Source organism: Musa acuminata, chromosome BXJ1-7, assembly GCF_036884655.1.
Source record: "Musa acuminata AAA Group cultivar baxijiao chromosome BXJ1-7, Cavendish_Baxijiao_AAA, whole genome shotgun sequence".
NCBI classification, from domain to species: Eukaryota; Viridiplantae; Streptophyta; class Magnoliopsida; order Zingiberales; family Musaceae; genus Musa; species Musa acuminata.
In genome coordinates, this window is record NC_088333.1 from 8,900,307 (window position 1) to 8,925,800 (window position 25,494).

The 25,494-nt window shown below is 45.3% G+C and overlaps 3 protein-coding genes across 5 annotated transcripts; 1 reads left to right on the forward strand and 2 right to left on the reverse strand.

Annotated features, from left to right (window-relative positions):
• Positions 1-171: 171 nt before the first annotated feature.
• Positions 172-11,996, forward strand: LOC103991430 (cytochrome c oxidase subunit 6b-1). 3 transcript variants are annotated; one of them, XM_009410892.3, is made up of 6 exons: positions 172-331; positions 10,055-10,300; positions 10,408-10,490; positions 10,575-10,656; positions 11,604-11,691; positions 11,769-11,996. In XM_009410892.3, the coding sequence occupies exons 1-5, from the start codon at positions 290-292 to the stop codon at positions 11,655-11,657; spliced, it is 507 nt and encodes a 168-aa protein (XP_009409167.1). In that variant the 5' UTR covers positions 172-289; the 3' UTR covers positions 11,658-11,691; positions 11,769-11,996. The 3 variants fall into 3 exon arrangements, with proteins under 3 accessions (XP_009409167.1, XP_009409168.1, XP_009409166.1); XM_009410893.3 differs by having other exon boundaries at positions 11,604-11,684; XM_009410891.3 differs by having other exon boundaries at positions 11,604-11,996.
• A 3,864-nt stretch (positions 11,997-15,860) lies between these two features.
• LOC135678663 (homeobox-leucine zipper protein HOX13-like) lies at positions 15,861-17,494 on the reverse strand. Its single transcript, XM_065191727.1, has 3 exons — positions 17,026-17,494; positions 16,576-16,949; positions 15,861-16,498 (listed from the first exon to the last, which is right to left on the reverse strand). Exons 1-3 carry the CDS (start codon positions 17,102-17,104, stop codon positions 16,148-16,150), a joined length of 804 nt encoding a protein of 267 aa, XP_065047799.1. The 5' UTR covers positions 17,105-17,494; the 3' UTR covers positions 15,861-16,147.
• A 1,930-nt stretch (positions 17,495-19,424) lies between these two features.
• Positions 19,425-23,731, reverse strand: LOC103991432 (protein DETOXIFICATION 27). Its single transcript, XM_009410895.3, has 8 exons — positions 23,419-23,731; positions 21,798-22,339; positions 21,372-21,458; positions 21,232-21,288; positions 20,230-20,468; positions 20,017-20,135; positions 19,844-19,930; positions 19,425-19,752 (listed from the first exon to the last, which is right to left on the reverse strand). The coding sequence occupies exons 1-8, from the start codon at positions 23,683-23,685 to the stop codon at positions 19,699-19,701; spliced, it is 1,452 nt and encodes a 483-aa protein (XP_009409170.2). The 5' UTR covers positions 23,686-23,731; the 3' UTR covers positions 19,425-19,698.
• Positions 23,732-25,494: the final 1,763 nt, after the last annotated feature.

Below are 25,494 nucleotides of genomic sequence, written 5' to 3' on the forward strand. Positions count from 1 at the left end.
GCATTATATGTACATTTAGGGTGGGGTGGGGACACGAGGCACGTGTCCCCCGCCAGACAAAGCTTACTCACCCGGGTGGTTAATGGTGTGGGGTGGAAGCAGGTGGTCTGGGCCCCACCAGAGGCCGTCAAATTTGGTTGCTCCGCTGGAATCGTGGAGATGTTTCTCCAACCCTCCAATTAAACCGGTAGGTGTACTGTCCCTTATCTCTCTCTCTCGCTCTGTCTCTCGCGCGCCCCGAGTGTTGTGGGCTGAACGCCGCCGTCTTCGAGTGATCGAGTCACCGGTTATGGCGGACGCCGTCCCGGAGAAAACCCCCACCCCATCCGAGGTGCGAATCCTTCTTTTCGCTTCGGTTACCTTTTGATGATCTGAGACGCATCTTTCCCGATCTATTTTGGTTCTTGCTTTTTTGGTCTCCGGATTCGAGGAATTATAGTCTGTCAACTGCAATCTTTTCATCTGATGGCAGGCGCTTCCTTTGCTGTAGATCCGTTGTTGGTTTAGTTGTAGGCGTCTGTTGCTATTGGAGACCGTAATGAAGAATCTGATTATGATCTGTTCGAGGGAACTCCCAAGAAAAGGTTTCGGTTTTGGACTGAATTGCAAATTTACTTATTACTTGACATTAATGCGCTTGCGAAGAACGACGCCAAATTTAAGTAGAGATTTTGATGTAGAATTTACGGGAGAGGCTTTGTCATCGCTCCTGGTAATTGACCTAAATGGCAGGGATGGCAGCGGGTCGGTGTTTCCCAATTTCAACCGAACCCAAACCCTAATAACCAGCTACACGGGTATCGACGGATGGGTAGATCGGATACCAAAAGAAAAGGAAAATAACACCCTACCACTACATCATGTTGGGAATGACAATGGGCAGAGGGTGTTAGTGTCAACATCTTTACGCCGTGGCCTCGAGGTCAATACGGCTGGGTTCGGGTCCTATTGACTGGAGATCTTCCTGAACGACCCTTGAGACTGTTGAGGTAGCCGACCGCGGTGGTCCGATCTGTCACGACCTTAGCTGGTTTTGCCTAAGGCGTGCGGCACCCTCGCGCGTCCGTCCGCAAAGGTCAGCCTCCCCGAAGCCTCCCATTGTCCCTTAGGACCAACAAAAGAGAGAACGGGTTAAAGAGAACACCTCAATCGGGATCCACAAGCAAACATGTCCGAAAAACACTTCATAGACTATGCAAATTACAAACAGACTTTACAAGCTCTGAATAGTTGCACAACAAAGGGTAAAATGGTCCATTACAGACCGAAAAGCTCTCACACGTGTCCACATGACACAACATTTATTTACAAGCCTAAAGAGGCCACCAACCCAACTAACATGAGACTATTTAGTCTTCGGCCGCCCCTCTACCTGTTGTACAAGGCATGAACATGCCAAAAGACAACGGACAGACATAAGCATTACATCCAACATCTTGTTTAGAAGTTTATCCGTTACATTCTCCCCCACTTATCCCTTCGACGTCCTCGTCGAAGCCTTTGTGAACACTGCAACTCTTCGTCTTTGCTAAGTCTTCAATCTTCTGCTCCAGTTGCAATGCGCCTCCTGGCTCCCAGCTGCTCTCCGCTGTTGTTCCTGAGTAGTCGAACCTTTGATCCGCCATGCTGCTTCAACTCGCCAATGACTCTGACTCTGGTGTGGGGTTGGCTGAGTTGTATTGATCCTCGTTGATTCCTGCGGATCCACCAAATGAAGGAAAAGACCATCCTTACTGCGCCAGTCTCTCAAAATTTTCACATGCTGCTTGAACTGGGTGGATGCTTGTTGGAGCTTTAACGAGCATCGCCTCGCAAACTTCTGAAGTTTTGGGTCCTTCCTCCACAAAATCTGCTCATTGACTCTTCTTTCAGTTAGTTGTCACATCCAAGTAGGTTCGCATCACTTCCGCTTTCGATTGGCATTTCGTTGGGAAATGAAGCGGACAATCTACTCTCAGTAGCACTGATCACCGTTGGTGAGGATTTGACAACTATTGTCTTCCATTATCTTCGAAGGGTCTTTGAACTTATGCAGAGCTCCTCTGCTGGATAGATAAGAGAACTGGGGTACTCGGTTTCGCCCATTCTCTTAAGAATTGAGAAGGCAAAGGTTACTTGACTTCGCCCGCCTCCTCGAGGTTGTACTTCATGCATCGAGCTGGTTACTGGCCTTCGCCTGCTCTTTGCTCACACTTCTGAAGCACTTGAAGTGTTTGCACTCCTTGCATTGAGTTAGCTACTGTGATTCACCTTCTCAATGCCATTGAACTTCTAGAATGCAGGAAGTTTTCACCCCAACTTGGAGTAATTCTCTGATAGATGAGGTCGCCTCTGGGATTGTACCGTCTTCTCCATCAACCCTGCCGCCTACTCCACTGAGTAGCAAAGGTACAGCACCGCGTACTGCCTGCTTCGTTCCTTGGTCGTGCACTCTTGCATGACCCGAAGTCCTTCACTTACGACTATCTTGATGAGAAACTTGTTGACACCGGTCTTACGAAGTTTCTTGGCCTCTGCCCTTCAGCCTTGTCTCGGTACTTGGAGATTGCCTCTGCATGCTCCACCTCCTCGGCCCCTTTCAAGACCAAGTGCTCTCCCTCCGTGAGAGCAAGGGATCAATGACTTTTACGGAAGTCCCGCCTCTGCGGTACCATGGCGCTGCCATGCCCATGGCACTACTATCCGTCGCCTCGCATCTGCATCCCTTTTCTTCGCGATCAGTAGATATGTTTCCGTGGCACTCCTCTGAGTCCACCTCCATTCTAACTGATGCTTGATTTTGGGTAGCTAAGTCCCTCTGGACTCATCGTCGCTTCCTCGCCCCTTTCGACCCCCCTGCTTCAACCCCTATGTGTTCTCTAAGCAGTCTGTTTGGTCGATGGAAAGACAGACTGCAACTCCTATGCATGGCCTCTGCCATCGCGTTGTAGGGTTTGCACCAATTCTGTTCTCCTTAGCTTCCTTGGTAGCAACGTTCGCTTACTCGACCTTGTCCTCTGACTTGTCGGGCTCCCTTAAGCGAATATGAGCTTTGGAGAAGTCCAACTCTCCAGCTGCTTCGATCATACCTCTGCATGATCAAGTCCCTCCCATGGAACTCACTGGTACTTGCATTCGAACTTTTCCCTTGGTGGAACCCAGCCCCCATATGCTGATGACCAAGGTTTTCATCTGATGCAAAATTCGGTGCACGCCCGAAAGACCCGCCTCTGCGGTACCATGGCCTTCACTCCTTGAATCCATAGCCCTTCTTGTTGTCGTATTGTTCACCAAAGCGGAGCTCCCAGTAGCTCCCGATCATACCTCCATATGATCTCAACCCTCACGGGACAGATTGTGTGTATCGCATTGCCACGAACTGTTCCACCACGATCCGCTGCACCATGTCGCCTCCTGGTGACATCTCCATTGCATTCTGATCTTTGTGGAATAAACTCGAATTGTGAACCCTTCATGTGTGGCCTCTGCCAATACATCGCAGGGTCTCCTCCACCTTCGATTTTGTTCACTCCTTTGGCAATCGACCTTCATCCACCCACTCTTGGGTCACACCTAGATGAAGCACCACTCTAGGACAGTCCGTCGCCTAGTAGCTCCCGAAGTCCACCGACTTCACTGTAGTTTGTGCACCATTGTCTGGATCCTGGGCCTCTGCCCCTACCAGCAAACTCTCCGCTGCGCACTGCTTCCTTCATGGCAACTTGAATGGCAACACTGTGGCATATTCTTCAAGAGTACCCGCCTCTGCGTCCTCTTGCCCCGTGCTAAGGCCTTCTGAACCCAACTTCGCCTCCGCAAATTGAGTCGCCTTAGTTCCTCCATCAAATGCTCCTCCGAGATAAGGTGCATGTGCCCAGAAGCTCCCTTCGTCTTTGGCACCATGCAAGATGAGTCCGCTCCGTCAGAATGAAGGACCCATGGAACAACATGATCCTACTCTTGCCTCTGCAAGAGTTCATGTCCTTGACCTCTGTCTAAGGAAAGTACTGTGCCTCTGCTCCATGTTCCAACTTCTATGCTGGCTCCCTTCATGCGGCTTGGGTACTTCGCCAAGTTACACCCAAGTTGTTCCGCTCCTCGTTTTTGCATTGAGTCGATGGTGGCCCTCACGCCCACCATTCCACGGGTCAGCCCTCCCTTGAGTCCGATCTCCACATCGACTCCAAGTGTACCTTCATAAGTTGCTTTAGGTCGCTCCCCACTTGATCTCGCAATGCATCCACCAATGCATTCTCTCGACGAGATCATGCGACAACTCCTCGCCGCCTACTCAGTCCACCGAGCTTCGTGGAGTTGTTGTTTGTTGAGGTACTCCTCCTCAACATGTGAGGTCCGTCTCACATGATTCTCCCTCTGGAGAGCCGGGACTTATCCCTCCTGGATAACTACCCCGTTGGAGCAACATCTCTCTTCATTTCGGAGACCACCATCCCCTTGGACTACTCCGATCTACTGAACAAACTGTGCAATGTCTTGCCTCCTGCAAACGCACTTGCTAGATTGCGCCTCCACGTCAATACAGCCACCGCTGCACCCCTCAAGGCCTAGCAACATGCTGAACTCGTTGCACACTTCAGCCTCTTCCGGACGTATCCTTTGCATGCCGAAGAGAAAGTTTCAATGCTCCATGGCGCCGAGTCTCGGCCGCCTTGGGATGGCCACGAACATTCCATCGTCCGCATACAAGCCCATGCATGAGTACCAAATTCTTCGAGTTTGCAATTCCCCTCACCTCTGTGAGCTTTGCACAACTCTTTCAGTCGCTGAGCAACTCATTCCACTTTGCATGGTCTCATCCTTTGCTAAGCGCCTTGCTTGCCTAGAGCACCATCAAGTCAAGTTGCCAACGTTGAGCCGTAGCTCAAACTCAGCCATCCCAACCTTTGTGCACTCCAAATTCTTCCAAGCTTGCTTGTTCTCGTGGTGCCCCTTGCGCGAAGGGTTGGCCATTCCTCTGAATGCCAATCTCAGATGCTCGCTCCTCTGAGCGACTCTTTTCCCTACATCTCCATGCTCGTTTTACCTTAAACGGTCGCGCGTTGCTGACTGCCCTCAACGCAGCCCCGCTAGGTCCCCCACATTTGCATGTCAAGTGTTTCTATGAGTGCTTGTCCCGCTCTGATACCATAATGTCACGACCTTAGCTGGTTTTGCCTAAGGCGTGCGGCACCCTCGCGCGTCCGTTCGCAAAGGTCAGCCTCCCCGAAGCCTCCCATTGTCCCTTAGGACCAACAAAAGAGAGAACGGGTTAAAGAGAACACCTCAATCGGGATCCACAAGCAAACATGTCCGAAAAACACTTCATAGACTATGCAAATTACAAACAAACTTTACAAGCTCTGAATAGTTGCACAACAAAGGGTAAAATGGTCCATTACAGACCGAAAAGCTCTCACACGTGTCCACATGACACAACCTTTATTTACAAGCCTAAAGAGGCCACCAACCCAACTAACATGGGACTATTTAGCCTTCGGCCGCCCCTCTACCTGCTGTACAAGGCATGAACATGCCAAAAGAAAACGGACAGACATAAGCATTACATCCAACATCTTGTTTAGAAGTTTGTCCGTTACAGATCGTGACAGGGTCACTGTTTTCTCCAGGAGGGGACCCCTCGCCTGGGCCTTCGGTGAGAGGCACTCCGTCTTCGTCCTTGCACACAGGTTGGGTCGGGAGAGCTCGGCCTGACCCCTCCGACGATCAAGTCAGTCGATAGTCTTAGGGGGTTTTTCTTTTTTTTTTCTCCCTCTTCGTTCCGAACGCGAGGGTTTTTATAGGGAAGGTCACCGTTTCCTGATGTGCCCGCTTGTAGGGAGCACGGTCGTACCTTGGATAACGTCTGATACCGGCATTGGCGTTGCGTGAAGGACCGGGCTCCTGCATGATGGTGACGTGCCTCGGTCGGCGTTTTGGTCTGCTTCGGCCAGGCGCTGTTAGGTCAGACCGAGGCAGGCGACCCCCGTAACTCCTCGGTATGCGTGACACAGGAGACGTCACCCGGGAGCAGATGACATTAGTTCGTGTCCCATCATTATTATTACCCTCATCATTCCCCCCCCGGAGGGAGCCATGCTTCGACTGTTGCTAGGGGGTCCGAGGCGTGGCTTTTGCTTTAAGTGGTTGTTCCTGCCAGTTTGCCCTCTGGTCAGTGCTGGGGAGGTTTCCCAGAGGGTCGTGATGGTCGGTTGCTGGCCCGTCGTCCTATGCGACGTGTGACCGTAGGGTATGACTTGATCAAGGCAGAAGACTCGGGCGAGCAGGTGGCGCCGAGGCATAGGAATCATGCAGTTTGCGACCAAGGTATGCAGCTCAGGCGGGCAAACTGCGTAGAGGTGGACTTGGGCAGTCCATGGCCGAGGTGCACGGCCTAGGCGGGCAGGCTGCACAGAGGTGGGCTCGAAAGACTGCAGCCAAAGGGCAGGCCGCGTAGAGCTAGACTCGGGCAAATTGCGACCGAGGGGCATGGCTCAAGCGGGCAGGCCGCGTAGAGGTGGATTCGGGCAGACTGCGGCCGAGGGACATGGCTCAGGCGGGCAGGCCGCGCAGGACTCGAGCAGACTGTGGCCGAGGGGCATGGCTCAGGTGGGCAGGCCGCGCAGAGGTGGACTCGGGCAGACTGCGACAGAGGGGCACGGCTGCGCAGAGGTGGACTCGGGCAGACTGCGACCGAGGGGCGCGGCTCAGGCGTGCAAGCCGAGCAGGAGTCGGGCAGACTGCGGCCGAGGGGCACGACTCAGGCGGGCAAGCCGCGTAGAGGTGGACTCGGGCAGACTGCGGCCGAGGGACATGGCTCAGGCGGGCAGGCCGCGCAGAGGTGGACTTGGGCAGATTGCGACCGAGGGACACAGCTTAGGCGGGCAGGCCACGTAGAGGTGGACTCGGGCAGACTGCGGCCGAGGGGCACAGCTTAGGCGGGCAGGCCGCGCAGAGGTGGACTCGAGCAGACTGCGGCCGAGGGGCACGACTCAGGCGGGCAGGCCGCGCAGAGGTGGACTCGGGCATACTAAGGCCGAGGGACACGGCTTAGGCGGGCATGCCGCGCAAAGGTGGACTCGGGCATACTGCGGCCGAGGGACTCGGCTCAGGCGGGCAGGCCGCGCAGGACTCGGGCAGACTGCGGCCGAGGGGCGCGACTCAGGCGGGCAGGCCGTTGAGTCGCTGGTTAACGAAGCGTAGCTGGGCTCGCAGGGAGCCCGTTGAATATGAAGATAACACCTCGGGCTCCGGGCGGGCGCTCGGGTTTCTCATTGCTCGATCCTCGAGCGGGGCTGATCGGACCCGAGGCGACGCGGGGAGCTCCGGAGGTACCGTGTGAGCCCGAACGGGCGACTCTTATTGTCGTAGTGGTTGGATCGTAGGTGGGTGCGCGGGATGAGAAATGAGTGGGATAATGGTCTGCACCATCCCAGTCAGAGCTCGGACTTGATGAGCGAGGTCCTGAAAGGCCTCGGGCGATACGGGCGACGGGTCGATTGGGGCGCCTTCGAGCGACGACAAGCCCGAGTCGTTGAATAACCGCCAATAGCGCTCTGAGGTCGCGGCGGGGTGCTCAGTTCGAGGTTCACCATGCGGGGGGCATTCCCCCGGAGCCCCGATCAGGTGCGACCCCTCAGTTGTGGGTTCGTCTGGGTCGATCTATCGATCCCTCGACATTCGGGCCCTCCTTCTAGCGCTAAACTATTAGTGTCAACATCTTTACGCCGTGGCCTCGGGGCCAATATGGCTGGGTTCGGGTCTGAATGATTGGAGATCTTCCTGAACGACCCTTGAGACTGCTGAGGTAGCCGACCGCAGTGGTCCGATCGCGATGGGGTCACTGTTTTCTCCGGGAGGGAACCCCTCGCCTGGGCCTTCGGTGGGAGGCACTCCGTCTTCGTCCCTACACACAGGTCGGGTCGAGAGAGCTCGACCTGACCCCTCCGACGATCAAGTCAGTCGATAGTCTCAGGGGGTTTTTCTTTTTTTTTCTCCCTCCCTCTTCGTTCCGAACGCGAGGGTTTTTATAGGGAAGGTCACCATTTCCTGATGTGCCCACTTGCAGGGAGCAGGGTCGTACATTGGATAACGTCTGACACCGGCATTGGCGTTGCGTGAAGGACTGGGCTCCTGCAGGATGGTGACGTGCCTCGGTCGGCGTTTTAGTCTGCTTTGGCCAGGCGCTGTCAGGTCAGACCGAGGCAGGCGACCCCCGCAACTCCTCGGTCTGTGTGACCTAGGAGACGTCACCCGGGAGCAGATGAGGTTAGTTCGTGTCCCATCATTATTATTACCCTCATCAGAGGGCACCTTAAATATGACTATCTTCCTATTTGGACTCATTTAAACCCAATTAAAGTGTGTCTTGGTTAGAAACCTGATGCTAAAAAAAAATCTAACCTGCTGCTGACAGTTTATAGGGTAATAGGATTGCATACGGTAGCATGCTAGAGTTCTTTAAACTTTTTTCCGTAGAAACGAAAGCTGCTGACAGATAATTTCTTCGTTTAAGAAAAGATGGGGAGCCTGTGGGAATGAGCCGAAATTACAAATTTACCGAACATTTTAGCAAGCTCAAACTTTTATTAGAAGGCATTTTGCTAAGTCAATGTGTTTTTTTGTTTGTGTACGATAATTTCTTTGCCCTTTGTATTGTTTTCTATTATATTTGTCGGGACATAAAGATGCTAATAAATTGACTAAAAATAGAATTATGTTCATGTTTTTAATTTGGGACTTGCATATTAGTTAAAGATGGGTTTGAAAAGTATTGAGCTCAAGTCATTCTACTAAAGTTTTATGACTACTATTTGAATTTTTTCTTAAAATATAGATCAACTCGAGGTTGACATGTTGGTATTTAGTGCATGAATTTAGAATAAGCTACAATGTGGTCGATCTGAAGGTTGCTCTGATTGTCATTGAGTTGAATATTGCTATAACTATTCCATTTTGCATTTCTTCTTCTCCAATGCTTGTTTTTTTCTACATTCCAGATCTCTTGCACATTCATGAACTTGGTCAGTCATCTCTTTTAGAAATTCCTAGTGACGAATGAAACTTCATATCCTCTTACAAACATAAAATGAGTAAAGCTAAATATTTTCTATAGTTTGTGCTACTCAGCCCTTCAGTTGAATCAAAATTTGATGACTTATTCAGTGCCCAGATTTTTTTCAAAATGGTAGACCTTTGTTGAATCCAATTTTATTTTATTCAGTGACCAAGTTCCTCTGCACGTACATGACCTTTTTGTACTTGCTATTTGAATGACTGGCTCGCTAGCCCACCTGCTTCCTGCCGTATTGCATATGTGGATATAACATGATCCCTCAAGTCCTACATGTTAACTATGGCTTATGAAATTCAATGGGCATATTGTCAAGTTCGTTCTAGTATGATAGGTAGGATTCACAATTTTCGTCTATATCACTTGAATGGATGAGCTTGACTTCTGAAGCATATAATGTCTGTCTAACAGACTGTAAAGACATCCAGTACCATTAAGTTATTGAAAGTCATGAATTTCACTTTAAATATGTGATTTTTGGTTCTTTTATTAGTCACTGTTTGCTTACCTATACATTCTTCCAGATTGTGTTGCATATATGGAGGATAACATGTTCATTTAAACCTTATGTATTAATTTACCTAAAAATGCACTCGAAATATTGATTTCCGGCAAACTACTAGCAAGTTCCAAATCTGCCTTTGTTTTTGACTTTTTAGCTTTACACTTGCATTCCTGTGGGCTTTGTGCTGGTGAAAGGAGTATCTCATCATTATGAAGCAATCTGACTTGTCGAGATAAATCATATAATATAAGAAATGTAGCCATGTTTTGAGTTTTTCAAGAGACAGAATCCTTTTGCCTAGTACTTTAGTATTCATATTGTTGTTGGGCATTACACGTTTTTTCAGTTTGATCCTGAAACATTTTAAATTTCTGCTAGAATCTAGTGGGTTCCATGATATTTAATATTTCACTGCCTATTCTTGCAAGAGGACATAGAATGCTTAATTCTTGCACTGGTTTTAGAGTTCTGTTGTCAATTGTATGTTCCAAAATATGCAGCAATGGTCACTCCAGGACAAAGGACAGCCAGATCTGAGTCAGGCCACTGTTGATGAAACAGCTAAAGATGAAAATCCACCTGATGGCAGTTCTGTTGAAGTTAGCGCACAGATGGATAATCAAACTCCTGCTTCAGAAGTCGCGGAGAAGAGTGATGAAGCTCCCGTAGCAGAGGAAATTAATGAAACTCCTGAGGAATCGGAGACAGAATCACAAGAGGCTGCTGAAGAGAAACCAGTTATAAAGGTTTGTTTATTCCTCGATAATTTGAACAAATTTTAGGTTTCATTTTATTTCTTAAATATTGTCATCTAAAGGAATTCTGATTGATAAAATTTGCTGTTGGTCTATAGATTGAGACAGCCCCTGCTGATTTTCGTTTTCCAACAACAAACCAAACAAGGCATTGCTTTACTCGTTATATTGAATATCACAGGTACGATGAGAATATGATCACTGGTACAATAGCTGTTTGTATATTATTACATATTAACGAGAGACAGATGGTGGCATCTGACAGGTGCATAGCTGCAAAGGGAGAAGGTGCTCCTGAGTGTGATAAATTTGCAAAATATTACCGCTCTCTTTGCCCAAGCGAATGGGTCAGCATTCTTTCTTTAGTATTACTATCATCTCTGAGTTTGGGTTAAAACTGAGTCCTTTAAGATAAACACAAAGGTTTTAGTTTCTGTATGTTGGAAATTGTCTTTTGATTAGCATCTTATTTTTATGGAGCCAAACATGCATAAGAATAGGATTTGATCTTGATCTATGTTGGACTTTGACGAGGACATGAAAATTTAAATGAAAGACTTTTACAAGGGAGATCGTAATACTCCGATTTAAAACTTGAATTGTTCTACAAGGGCTTGATGAGAACACTGTCATTCATTTGAGAATAAATATTTTTGGGAAGCGATTTAGGCACATCAAATTAATGAATCAGATGAATCCTTATAGGATTTGATGTTACACACTGAACTAGGATTTGGTTACACTTTAATTTAACTCTGACAAGAGAGTTACAACTTTTTAACATAATAACTGAGAACTTTTCTGTTTAAAAGCTGATGTTGGATAAATGCATGGGAGCTTCAATAAGATTTAAGCTATTGGTGCTACTTCCGAGAAACATGGACTGTCTTGCTTGAAATGACAAACAATTATTATGGATGTTTGTTGGGGGTATTTTTATCATATTACTGGAGAATTACCTTTTATGCATCGTTAACTTTTGGCCGCTCATTCAACTTAAACAACATTTGCCAGGAAGTAGACTACTAAAGAAAACTCGCATTTGAATTTTGTCAAATTTTGTCATACGTATTAGGGGAATGAGACAGAAAAAGGAAGAATGAATGGTTGGTCTAAGTTTCAATTTTTACAAAATAAGATGGCAAGACAAAATAAATCATTTGACAGAATTAGTTTAGTTTTAATTTCAGTTTCTAACCGCTCATTTGCTTCTGCTTTACTATGTATTTGTAATAAACAAGCAAGAACGGAAACAAGATGGTTAGACGCAATTAACAAGTTGATGTTTTTGCAGATCGAGAGATGGAATGAGCAACGGGCAAATGGGACATTTCCTGGTCCTCTGTAGGCAGCTACACGCTTTATATTTTTCCAGGTGAAAGGTACTTAAAAGAGATGTGGGACGCATCAAAACATAAATTGTTGCCTAATAAAAAGTTTTTGCTTGTTCTATGTCAAGGAGTTGTTCCAACACATAAGTGATCTGGTTTAGCTCCAAGACTGGCTGCAGTTTTCTCCATGACCTTTTTTGTCTCAACTTCATCAGTTCAGCGGTATGCTATCTATATCGGTAAAGCAGGTCTATTTTAATCCTACAACAGAGTATCTTCAATGCTTCAACATGCTTTTTACTCATAATCACTGGAAATGAATGTTTTATGTGAGAAAATAAAGCCACATTACTGCATCTGTTTTCTAATCATCTCATCACAAGTGCATTGATCGCTTGAGATCAGCAATCGTGAATTATTTGCTACGGTAAGCTCCGGTGCTTTCCCAAGTGACCACCTGGGAAAAATCCACGGGCAACATGATTTAGGAGTAACTTGTGGTCTTCTTGAAGGATAAGGCATTCGATGATGGATCATCGGATCACGGCTGCCCGGGCATGCCGGTGGCGGTGACAGGGCCTAACTTGCCAAGATTGCAGGATACATCGACGCCTTCATGGCCGCCCGAGATGCACCCAGCCTCGCAGGCCTTGCTGCAGTCGAAGTGGGCGGTGCCGGGGATGGTCCTGCACCGCTTGATGCATTCGCAGTAGCATGATTCATCGCCGGTGGCGGTGGCTGAGCGCACCACCAGGCAGATGAGGACGACGGCGAGGGCCTTGCTGCAAGCCATTTGATCCTCCCTTTCGCTGCTGCGAGAAGCTTATCTGTTGTCGTGCTTGGAATTGTAGTCTCGAGTCCTGAAACGCTGGGCGTGGCGAGTGGATACTTATAGCCGGAGGAGCGTAACGGAGATGAGTAAGTGATGTCAAGTGCCAGAAATAAGCGTCTGATGTGTGAGGCAAGAAGTGGTCTTCGTGTGGGCGGCCTCCTCGAACGTTGGAGGGCCTTTAGTTCATTCATAATCGGAGCTGGTCAACGGTGAAACAGAAACAAGTAGTGGATTTTAATCTTCAGATCTATGGGGAACGAATCGGAGGAAGCAACGATAGATAGAAGAAGTTGGCAAGAGATGAGAAAGCCTCTCGGTGCAACGCAACTGCCCCAGCCTCCTCCTGGATTAGATGATATCCTTCCTCATATATGTCACTCACTCCACAGAGCGAGCTTACTTTATCCTACCTTCTCTTATTTTTATTTTATTTTCTAAAAATTAAATTAATTAAAAATATTAAAATTTACTGGAATATTATTTATATTATTTTATCTGATTCAATATACAGTTGACTTATAATAAATAGTTTATAGGATCAAATTTTTGAATGCCTTGGGATTACTAAGATCACTAAATGCGTGCTTGATGAGACTACAAAACTCAGAAACCATATGGAACAAACGTAAGTTATCATAATTTAACTCTAAACAAATTAACTTAAAATGTCCAAACACATCTGAGACTAAATCAAACTAATATAAATGAGCTTATCATCTGACTAGCTTGGAATCAGATGATGTATGATGCATAGCATATCCTTTCCTATATAAATCCCCTGAGGATCAAACACTAAATCCATTCTAATATTATTTATCATAATTTAGACCACTAATAAAATAATTATCTCATTAATTTTTTGGATTTAGACCACTAATCTAAAATGATAAAACGTGCATCAATGGTTGATAAGTCAATTCAAATCATCTCAAACTTTCGATGGGACCTAAGCTGGACAATTACATTGTCAAAAATCTACAACTAACGTAAGGTACATAGCCTTCCAAAAAACAAACAAAAAATATATCATGTTCTTGCCAATTCGGCAACCAATGCACTCTCACTACGTCTCTCTCACTCAAAGTCGACACCCACAGGTCATTGTGTCATGATATCATGTCGTAGAATCGTGCACATGCACCAACCACATGTACCACCATCACACTCTTTTACCTCCATCCATGCCTTCTATCTTATCTCTCACACCACTTGCTATGTGATTCTTCTTCTAGAAGCTATAAATAATATATATATATATATATATATATATATATATATATATATATATTATATAATGACATAAGCATTACACTGTTAACTTATCCAACTGAGGATTATCACCTCGATGATAACATGGGCGGAAAAACCATACCTCTCATCTAAAGTCGTCACCAAGAGCTTGATCATTCGATTCCGGCCCACCTTGATCTCTAGAAGGGCCCCATGAGCTAATTAGAAATTGTATTAATCCTAATTACCCTAATTTTAGGAAGGCTTTTCTCTCTCTTTTTGGGTCATTTATCGCAAGCGATCTATTACCCTAATTTTAGGAAGGCTTGCATGCTTAACTATAGAGGGTATTAATCCTAAGCAACGTGACCTAATTTCTCTTTTCCTTCTTTTTAGATACCTGAGGACCTTTCATATTTATCCAAAACAGACTCCAATCTTACAAACAACACTTATATAGTTGATCTTTCCTAACACGAAGTGTGCTCATCGTCAAACTTACTTCATCAATTGACAACCGTTTAAATATAAAAGGTACTCCCCAAAACATAAAAGAGAAAAATATATTTACTATTTTTCACCTCTCAACTAATTTTATTATCACAGAGATCGAGTCAAAAATACGTTGTTCGCTTATGCATATTTACTAATTTTCATCTCTCAACTAGTTTTACTGGATCGGGTTGAAAATATTCCTCTAACATTGATCGCTTATGCATATTTACTATTTTTCATCTCTCAACTAATTTTACTTAATCGGATTGAAAATATCCCTCTAACGTTGATCGCTTATACAGGGATCTCGACGAGATTAAGACGCGTCTGAAGATAATACTAAATTTATCTATGACAAACAAATAACAAATAATTTCGGGATCACATCAGATCTATTTCTCTCTCCAACCCCCTCTCACGACCCCTGGTAGACTCCCTCGACCAACTTATGTCTTTACGATTAAGTATGTCGATTGGTCAACAACATCATGATAATAACAATATATATATATATATATATATATATATATATATATATATATTATATGATTATTTGATGATCGGCGGAGTTGTGGACTGCACCCTGCACTGCAGCACAACAACAAAAGACAGCAGCCCGAGGAGAAAGGAACGCCACCGTGGGCGCGACTTTTAAAGCAGGCGGCTCCATAAAGGTCGACAAGTAATGCATGCCCGTCTCGATTCATGCAACTCAGTTTCCGAAAGATGATCGATCACCTCTTAATTCAAACTGATCAAAGACATATTTATTGCCTAAATGTGAGCATATTATAGCTCACACTCCCTTCAGACTACATTATCATCCTTTTCCCTGATCTATGGGCTTGTAAACCCATCACACACCCCATCCCATCTCATTCCCCACCCATTGCATGGCATGCCATGCCATGCTCATCTGGATGTGCTCCCCACCTGGTGTTTTGAATTTAAGAAAGTATTCTTTTTTTTCTTTTCTATTCATTGTTTTAATTACTCCTCTTCTCATGTCCTTATCAAAGGCCATGTGACATACACCAGTTGCAACTTTTATATGGTTCCAAGCCTGCCCCAATTTGCTTGGCCAATGAGCTCACCACATACAGTAGTGAGATGCAGGAGATGGGACAGAGTGGATACCCCAACCCCAAAAATAACCCTACCAACAAAAGAACCCAAAAAGACTACAATTTCTTTGTACTCATCACCACAGTCTCTTTTTGGTGGTCCTACTTGTTGCACTTTTCTCCTTTTGTTCTCAGTCAAATGAGAAACAAAACATTGCTGTAAGTGTAATCATAGCTTAAGTAAATTAATGTCCTTTTACTCTTCTCTCCAGGCCAAATTCTGCATGCAATGTACTTTAGGGTGAATAGTTTTGTGCACACTGCTTAGGTTACTGCTGTGCCCAATGACCAGTAACTTTTGACTGCTTATCATGCTGCTGCTGTAGATCCACAAGTTTCTGCTACTGTGACTCATGTAGCCAGTCATTGGAATGTGGAAGGAAACAAAGACACCATAGGGTCCATGTCAATCACATGTTTATATGCTATACAAGGCTAATATTTTATATGATGTGAAGCCCCATTCCTAGGTTAACTTTGGATGAGCATGGCAGTAATCATGATAGCAGCAAATGAGCATCAAAGTAGTAGTAACAACATAAGAAAAGGGACAGTTCAATTACTATTTCCTAAGCTGGTGAAGAACATTCCCCTTGCCACTGCCGACAAATAAATCCTCCCCCCCCCTCCCTCTCATCAATTCTGGTCTTCTCGGATCACTACATTGACCTTTTATTTTACTGTATCCTCCTCTCATCGAAGTGCTGCTTCCAATAGAATTCCACATGAAAAAAAAGTGACAAGTCTCTTTCCACCCTAGTCTTGGTTTCTCTTTCTTCTTATCTCTCTCTCTCTCTCGTTCTTCCTATCCCTCCAGCTAGGAAAGCTAATCCCCTTTGTACTCGCATGGATCCGAGCAGTACCAGGAGAGGCTTGGTGCCGGTTGCTCCGAGAACAAGCTGCTGCAAAGCTCGTCTCCACCTAGAAACCCCTCATCCATGGCTTTGTTCTCGAAGGACAAGGAAGAAGAACGAGGCTTGAATTCCATGAGACAGTTTTGGTGCAACACCAGACCGCCATAAGGGCTTGTTTCATCATTGAACACCACACTCGAGTCACTGTCTGAGGCGCCGTCCTTGTAGATCAATGGAGCTCTCGCCTCCTCTACTGCTTTGATGATCTCAGACTGCGTTGCGTCCATCCCCGTGTCTGCGAGCTTGGCTTTGAGCTCCCTTATCTGAATTAAGCAACATGGTTATGGAAGCACAAGCGTGTGATAAGTACTGGGAGTGCTGCTCTGAGACGAGATCTCACCTCGGCTAGGAGCAGCTCCTTGTCGCGGCGGAGAGCATCGCAGTCGAGCTTAAGGTCGTCGTGCAGGGACTTGAGCGCGCCGTAGTCGCGCTCGAGCTGCTTCGTCTTCCACCGGGCGCGGCGGTTCTGGAACCAGACGGCGACCTGCCGCGGCTGCAGGCCCAGATCTCGTGCCAGCCTCACCTTCCTCTCCGGATCTAGCTTATTCTCCACTTCGAAGTTCTTCTCCAGAGCCTTGACTTGGTCCACGCTGAGCCGGCGCTTCTTCTCCCCCAGCCCCGACGGGCCATTGCTGCAGAGCTCCTCTTCCTCCTCGCACTCCACCTCCTCAATTCCATCGAGAAGGACGGCCTCGTGCTTACCCTTTTCTTCCACTGATCGCAAACATAAAGAAACCCCTTCCAGTAACTAAGAAAAAGAGAAAAGCGAGAGGAGATGAGCAGTAGTAACCTGAAGGGGGGATGGAGATAAGACCGACATCTTTTCCTTGAGGACCCTTAAAAGAGTGTGAGCTGCTGAGCCTCTTCATACTGTTTTGGTGTTCTCTCTTGTCCTTGTTCGGACTAATGGGCTATAGCAAGGAGGATTGAAGAACGGAGCAGCAGAAATGAAGCTGATGGGATAAGGGATGACCTTAAGATGTGGGAGGGTTTGGATGCTGTAGGAAAGAGAGAACAGGGTGGTAGGAGGGAGAAGGCTTGGCTGAAAGCAAGCTAGTTGAGTGCCAACGTAGCTCTTCCCTGTCCTTGTTCTTGCCCATCTTCTCTTCTCCTTGTGTGTCCATCATCAGGTGCAAAGCTTTTTCCTCTGAATCTTCTGCACCCTATGGATCTGCAATCTTGCTCTCAACCCAATAAAATCTAAAGACTCAGAGAGAGAGAAAGAGAGAGAGAGAGAGAGAGACAGAGAGCTGTGTGACTCAGTAGTATATGGAGTGTATATATAAAAGACAGTAGGGTTGAGGGGGTGCCATTGGTTGCTTTGAGGACAGAAATGAAATGAGACTGATGCAATGCACATCCAAATTGCAGACTTTTCCAATTAATTATAAGGAATATTTTAAGTTATTTTTTTAAGGGATGATGGTTGTTGAGTGGAGGAAGAGATACTAAATAATGTTTGTGCTGATAGGGTCTACAATAGGCCTCTGTATTATAGCTAAACCTATCATTTTCTTATCTAAGCACCACTTGCAAATCCAGCTGAGCCACACCCTCTTTTGAGTAGTTGGTGTCTGACAGACAACCAAAACCATGGGGGCATTATTTCAACAAGTCTATTCAATAGTTATCACCTAATACTATAAACTAAATGGAAATTTATATATATCCCCTTCTGTGTCTTCATTGAATCTTGACACAACCTCAGCTTTCTTTCACAGTGTCTGTGACAAGCTGATCGAAAAAAGTTATACATGTAGGATAACAGGAGAGTTGCCAAAGGTTTACACTAAAGCTCAAGGCTTATGCACCATTCGCACCTGCCTGCTTTCATGGACTGCCTTCGACAGTAGAGCTGTTGTTTGGTTTAGCTGCGATATGCTCATTATGATATCAAATTTGGCAACAGCAACATGAGAACTATGTTCTACGTGATGCATATCCAGAATTCTTTTATTGGAGTATTGACATCATCCTCTTACTTTCATGTCATGATATACGGTGGTGGGATTGGGAGAAGGGGGTTTATCTACATGAATACTTCTATAGATTTTGGCTCGTGTCTGTGAAGCACTTTCCTGAGCTAATATCTATAATGGCCTTCAGGAGATGGTATCAGTGAATTAAGGATCGGAAAAGCCTCTTTTCTAAGTACCAGCAGGAGATATAGCTTGATCGCTGAGGTGCCTTTTCATTTATATTCTCCCTTCCTTTCTGTTTCCTTCTTCTCCAAAGCAGATTTGTATCTTGTTTCTCCAACGAATCAGCACAGCCATGGATTTCCGCGAGTGGAACACCCAAGGAAAACATCTCTCTCCTTCCCTGTTGTCACCTTAGATCATCGCTGTGAATGCGAGTGAAGCTGCAGTTCGGCGCGGCCAACTCCTGCAGCCACCTCTGAATCGCTTCGGTGGAGTCCTGGATGTTGTGTGCGCGCGAGCTGAAGACAAGATTGGGTTGGATTTTGTCTGGACAAGCTGACCCCTCCGACATCACGTAGTGGGAACTGACATGGCAGATGAGGCCAACACTTCTGTCTCTACCTGCTTTGCTTTCACTTGAAGCTCTGATTCACACAGCTCGATGCTGTCCTCTCTTGAAGCCTGTGATTCCTCCGGGAAAAATTCCTTCCTGAATATATATATATATATATATATATATATATATAATCGTAATAAATCTTATCACGAGTTGATTCAAACTCAAAACAAAATTGAATCGGTTTAGAACCAAAATCGAATCGATTGGTGTAGGCTCGTGAGAAATTATCTGCTTATGATTTTATTCTTTTCGAAGCATATAAGCTCTAAAAAATATTTTTTAAGGGTAAAGAGACCTGACAGACTTGTGAACCCTTATATCTCATATTCCTCGATCAATGTGGGACTAAATGATCTTATCGGTAGGGATATAGATAGGTTTATCATATTAATGATAGTATATCAAGACAAACTCCACTGTTGTTGTTTGATATGATATCAAGGTGATGGTGGTTACCATGGAAACCCACATCCATAGTCTCCTAATCTCAGCTCAGACATTGGAATCTTTCCTTCTCTTAGAAAGAAAGAAGCTTTCTGCCATTGATACAAACGAAGAACTGGATGCTGCTAATTAGAAGAGAGATCTCTGGCTTAGCTGCACATTGAGATCGGATTTAAGGAGCGTCCTAACTTAAGAATCAGAAACTAAAGAATTGCCTCTTTTATTGGAGGATTCAACCTTGAATGACGCAGACTACAAGTAACCTAATCTAAGAGAAGGCGAAACGCCATCGAACTTGCTTCATGGAAGAGGGTACATCGATCATTGTTTAGACAGATTGGATCTCGGTTCTGAGTGATTTGAATGCCAAGCCAGCAACGCAGAACTTGGCATGTCGCATGCAGAGGAACGATCATCACGATGGATCTGTGGCTGCCACATTTCCCGGCGTCTGCCACCTCTAAATGAGATGGATCGTCTATGGCTTATCGGAGCTACCATATATCTCCATGCGTGCACTTGCTATCAATGCCTGCATAGCATAGAATCCAAGCAGATGTGAGATCGCCTTGAAGAAGGAAGTAGAAGATAGAGGATGGCAGGGACTGAGTGCCTCATCTCACCTCCTTCTCCCAGTCACATTTGATTGTAATGAAGGCCAAGATCAGTGTCTGAACTGCTGTTCCAGTGATCATTCCAGCCCAAATGCCCTACCAAATAGATGGCTTCCGGTTAATTAAGCATTATCTATAGCTAAACAACCTCTCATGCAAGGAAGTGAGTGGAATTACTGTACCATAACTCCCAGGTTGAAGATCCATCCCAGGAGAATGCCAAGAGGTATTCCAATTAAGTAGTAGGTTCCAATGTTGACGTACGCCACCATAGCTTGCCAACCTGAACCAACCGCAACACCTGCAGGGTTTCCATTTCATTCAGAGAAAGCACAGACCAGACATGTAGCTCGTGCAGGATGCATGGAGTGGGGAACAGGAGCAGAGATCATCACCGGACAGGATAGGTTGGATGCTGTTGAGCAGAATGGTGAATGCCAGAAGAAGGGACAGCTTGTCGACTGCTTCGATCACGACCGAGCTTGAGGTGAAGATGAAAGCAAACTTGTCATGGAGGGCCATTATGAGGAGGCAGAAGAAAAGGCCTATCACGGAAGATGTCACCACCGATACAATGGTCGCAAATCTCGCACCTTTGCCATTGCCAGCGCCGAGCTCATTCGCCACACGCACTCTTACATTGGCAAACAGAGAAGAGATTAGTCAACAGGACAAAAGACTGAAGTCACAGTGGAAGAAACAGGGAGTAAACTACAACACCACTTCTGCTTGTTTGACTACTTTTATGTTCATCAGCAAGGAATTAAAATTTTGCTCCTCCTGGCTAGCAAGATGTGATCACATCAATTGCACACTAAATTTTAGCCGTAACGAGCCATTTCTTGGAAATCGAAAGTCCAGTTTGTCAAAACATAGATGTGATGTGTGTTTTTAGGAATAGAAACAAGATGGTTCATGCATCTGTCTCGAGAACATTTCCATATTGATGTGACAGGCAAATTGGATGACGAAAGATCGACATCAAACATTAATCGATTATTAGACTAATGAAGAGAGGCACACCACACATACGGAAATGATCTCTCTTTCATGATCCGAGAAGTTTGGTGCATTTTGTCGATTGATCTTGGAGATACTTTTGGTGAGAGACAAGCAGCTACCTAAAAGACTCCTTCCAAAACTTATCTTGCTTGGCCTATGTCTACATCATGTATTTGGTGCTGTCTTCTTGCACGGCAGACTGATCACCTGTGAACAAGGTTGGTGCAGCTGCCCCAATTTGGTCATATAGACAGCTATCACAAGCAGTAGCAAGAATAGGGAAGGAAAGGCTAGTTCAGGTTTTAGGGAATAATGTGTAGTAGATCACAAGTTGTACAAGCAAAACATTACTGTTCAAAGTAGATGATCGGAGAAGAGAGATGTCATTCACATACCCAGTGCCAGCGAAAAATGCTAAGGGAATCATCAACTCCCATCCATTTATATTCATGCTGTTCGACAAGAAACATAGGATTAATGTTGCTGTTCCAGAAAACAATTGAGTCAAGCGTTTGAAAGACCGTCAGCTGCTTACCAGATGGAGATGGCATCCACTGCGATCTCAGCATTCTTAAGATTCCCAGTCAGTAAGATCAGTATTCTGTAGTACCAATTCTCCAAGCTGTTGGGGAAGAAGAATATATACAGCGCTAGTGAGGTGCCAGCATCAGGAACAAATGAGATTCTACAGTGCCTTCAGATGCTTATTATTTAGGTCAAAATTCTGTATACAAGAAACCCTTATGCTATGGATGAAGGATTTAAGCCATGGCAGGAAGCTTCTTTTCTGACTTCATGGCAAGTGTTTACGTAAATTTGCTGATAAAAGAAAGCTTCACTCTATCTATATCCACAATTTCTGTCACATATTGTCCCATGTGTTTATTGTTTGTAAATGTTATTAGCAATTAAATTACTCTGAATTTTATGGAAACAGAGAGGCGAGAGAGAAGTGACTCACCACAACATGACACCGGAAGCAGCTGAGAGCTTCAAGAACTCCCAGAGACCAGTAAATGCTTCCATGGAGAAGCCCTTCCAGGTTTCGGGGCAGCCTCCACATGCGACGTAGCCAAATTGACAGAAAGCACCAACCCACCAAGAAAAGTTGAGGGTGACGGTGGTGCCAATCAAGCCGAACTGAAGCTTGGACACGAAGAGCCACGTAACGAATAGGTGGACCACCAGGGAGATGGCGGCGATGATGGCGTTGACCGAGTTCTTGAGCTGGCATTGCAAGAACCTCTGCAGTGGGAAGATGAAGACGAAGGAGAAGTGCAGCGGGATGAACCACATGGACACCGTCCCGGCTTGCTCCGCCAACTCCGGCGGCTGGCCTGTTAGGATCAGGATCGGGGTCGCGAAGAAGTAGAGCGGGAGGAGGAGGACAGCACACAGGAAGAGCACGATCCATGATCGCTGCATGTACACGCCCAGCATGTGGTACTTCTTCGCCCCGAAGGCTTGTCCGCACAATGTCTCGAGGGCACTCGCCATGCCTAACTGCGTGTCAAGGGAAGTGAGTTCTCGCTGGTACCAACAGACGAAGAGAAACATGGAAGAGTACTTTGCAAGCTGCCTATTGGAAGATCAAATCGAACCCAAGGGAGTGTAAAGCCATGCAAAGCAGGCATTTATTGCTGCAACACATGATAGTCTCGTACTATGACTTCCGTCCTAATCACAGCTATGCTAACATAGAAACGAGTCAACAGCAGGATCTCAATTAGGTGAATCACTATATCTTTCCTTCTTTTGCCATTTCTGACTGAATCAATGGATCGATTGTGAAAAAAAAAGGGAGAGATTAAGATCAAATTAAATAAAAGAAAAAAAAATTTAAGATGGAATATATATATATATATATATATTAATTTTTTTAAAAATATATTAAACTTATAAGGAATATTTTTTTTTTTAAGACCATAAATAATATAATGTCAAGATATATATATCTGAACATAAATTTTGAATATTAAAAAAAATTAAGAAATTAAGAATAGTATTTACCAAATCATTTCTGTGAAGTTGATTTAATGCTATATTAAAGAGATAATAAAAAAAAATCTCTTTAACATAAATTCAGCATTTAATGTTATCATCTCTTTATGATGTTTCTAAGAGAAGCTCAACACCAAATCCATCAACTCAATTATTATAATAATTAAAAAAATATTATATTTCTTATCAAGAAGATCTTGAAATATATCATTCTTGTGGCTTTGATATCATGCGAAGAAAAAAAAATCATATATAAATATAATCATTTCTTAAATAGTAGTAACAAAGTACTATTACCTCAAGATCAATCTAAATAAAAGAAGAAATCAAAGTTATGTTAAATTTGTTAAAAATAAAAAACATTCACAAGATTTTAGCAGAAAACTTTAGACTTAGATGGATCTATATATATAGATTTCATCTATTTATAGGTGTAAAATAATAATTTAAATCAAAAAATTCTTAAAATCTTCTAAATAATGCTGTTAAGATAATCTTAACAGGAACAAAGTTGCTGACACTGGTTGAATCGATGAATCAAGATCAGTCAAAGATACACAAAACAGAGACAAGAATCATACCATCAATCCGAAGTTGAAGCCGACGACGACGGTGTTTGCAATGGTGATGGACGCAAGCTCGAGATTGCCGAGGTGGCCAGCGAAGGCCTGTGTGATGACGTTCATGCTGTAGCTCACCACTCTGCTGAATATGGCAGGGGCTACGATCCTCCATAGCTTCTTCGACTCTATCCAACTCCTCTGTACCAATCCCAATCCCGACTCCAACTCCTCCTCCTCTCCTCTGCTTCCGTCCAGAAGCGCAACCCTCTCGTCTCCGCTCCCCATCTCTTCTCCTCCTCCTCCTCCTCCTCCTCCTCTTTCTCTTCTCCTCTGTTTTAATTATTATAGGAGGAAGGCGCATGTCTGACTCTCTAGCTGTACTCCGAAGGCTGCAATTTGTTGGACTTCCGTGTGTGCTTTGGTCTTTTCCTTTGACCGGAGTCATATAGAACAGATGGGATTCACCGAAATGTTTTCTTTTTCAGGAAAAAAAAATTAACTCAATGCCTGTCTGTGATACTAAATAAATAGCTACTCGAAATTCGCATGCATGCATGATGCATACATACTAGTCAAAACTTGCAGCCGTACTATCAGAAACCAACAAATATAGTGCCATGTAATTGAGCTTTGTTCGTGATCAAGTATAAGGCCAATCTGATGTCTTGTGGCTTCCTCTGCAGCCGTCCGCAGTTGGGAATACAGACGGCGATGGAGCGACGAGAGGTTGCGTCGTGGTGAGGTGAGCGCTGACGAACGAAGTGTTGATGTGAATACACGGAGGCTTTGAGCCTGTGTGAACTGCATGCGGCCACGTCACTGCTTCTCTTGTAATTTGCTCGTCTTCTCCGTTAACCATCCACACACCTGTTGTAGTAGTCGATCCACAGGGACAGGTTCCAGCAACCGGCATCTGTTCTGCGGTCTTCAGGAATATGTTCCGCTCATAATTGAGGTTGAGCCAATGCCTTGTAACTCTATGGACCGCACAGCACGAGGAATTGTTGTTACTTTTATCACGTATCGGAATTATGTGTGGCAGTTGCCGGCATGGCATCAAAGAAGTCTCCACCGATGGAGATGTGATGGCGATGGCGATGGCGATGGTTTCCCTCTTCGCCTCTGTTCATTAGATACTACTTGTCTCCAACTTCATTAAGTTTTTGATGTAAGTAACGATTAGTGTTTTACATGAGAAAACAAAAGGTTAGAAGGTGAGAATGGCTGATTGGATGATGGAGATGAAGACGGAGCTGATCACAAACCAAAGACATCAGAGAACCCACCACTGACCTGTCTTAGAATAAGACAGTTGCCACCATCCGGGAATTCTTTTCCTTTGGTTATCGTGAAGGTGCTCGATACGACAGGGTAACATGTCGTTTTCGATCTTAGCGGCCACAGTTTGCGTAGAACCTAACAAATGCATGGTCTGCCACCATATCCTTTGATGGCATCAACCTTACTCTTCGTGCTCATCTCAATGACATCATTGTGTGAGAAAGATTCAGGCAGCGATCGTTTCGAGTCTCCTCAGATCGCTTGGATTCAAATCTCCCCTGTTGTGAGAAGAGGGCGACAGAGGATACTACAACCTCAGCCTGGAACGGGATGATGGCTCCGTCCGTGCAGGCTCCAAATGGTCGCACGAATATCCAAAAAGGATCTTTACACATGCACGACTGATCCTCCTCAGCGTCGGCTGTCTTCTTCCTCTCTCTCTCTCTCTCTCTCTCTTGTATTATGTCCGAACCACGCACTGTCTTCACCTGTAAACGCTGCACATCATTACTGGTGCTTGCATCCATCTGACTTAGTCTACTGTGGTGGCTGCACTAAAAGACAGCGCTGGATGCAAATGACATCCCAGGAAAGAAGGGAGATGAGGACTGATCTATACTAGCGAGTACTATGCGAAGAGGCCTGGAGCCATAGAGCAGATTCGCTATGAGACCCAGAGAACGAGCCCGGTCCGGTTCAAGCGGGGAACTTTTGCATAGTACTCGCTAGTTTACCATCGGGCATACAAACCAAGTAAGAGAGGTAGGTGAAGACAAACATCGGGGTGATGTGAAACATCTCCATCCGAATGGG

Coding starts and splice junctions, on each gene's coding strand:
- LOC103991432 (XM_009410895.3), bottom strand. CDS start 23,685: ATGGGGAGCGGAGACGAGAGGGTTGCGCTTCTGGACGGAAGCAGAGGA. Junction 21,289..21,371: donor GTGGATGCCATCTCCATCTG/GTAAGCAGCTGA, acceptor CTTGTCGAACAG/CATGAATATAAATGGATGGG. Junction 20,136..20,229: donor CATCCAACCTATCCTGTCCG/GTGATGATCTCT, acceptor GAAACCCTGCAG/GTGTTGCGGTTGGTTCAGGT.
- LOC103991430 (XM_009410891.3), top strand. CDS start 290: ATGGCGGACGCCGTCCCGGAGAAAACCCCCACCCCATCCGAG. Junction 10,301..10,407: donor AAGAGAAACCAGTTATAAAG/GTTTGTTTATTC, acceptor GTTGGTCTATAG/ATTGAGACAGCCCCTGCTGA. Junction 10,491..10,574: donor CGTTATATTGAATATCACAG/GTACGATGAGAA, acceptor GGCATCTGACAG/GTGCATAGCTGCAAAGGGAG.
- LOC135678663 (XM_065191727.1), bottom strand. CDS start 17,104: ATGAAGAGGCTCAGCAGCTCACACTCTTTTAAGGGTCCTCAAGGAAAA. Junction 16,950..17,025: donor TATCTCCATCCCCCCTTCAG/GTTACTACTGCT, acceptor GTTTGCGATCAG/TGGAAGAAAAGGGTAAGCAC. Junction 16,499..16,575: donor AGGAGCTGCTCCTAGCCGAG/GTGAGATCTCGT, acceptor TGCTTAATTCAG/ATAAGGGAGCTCAAAGCCAA.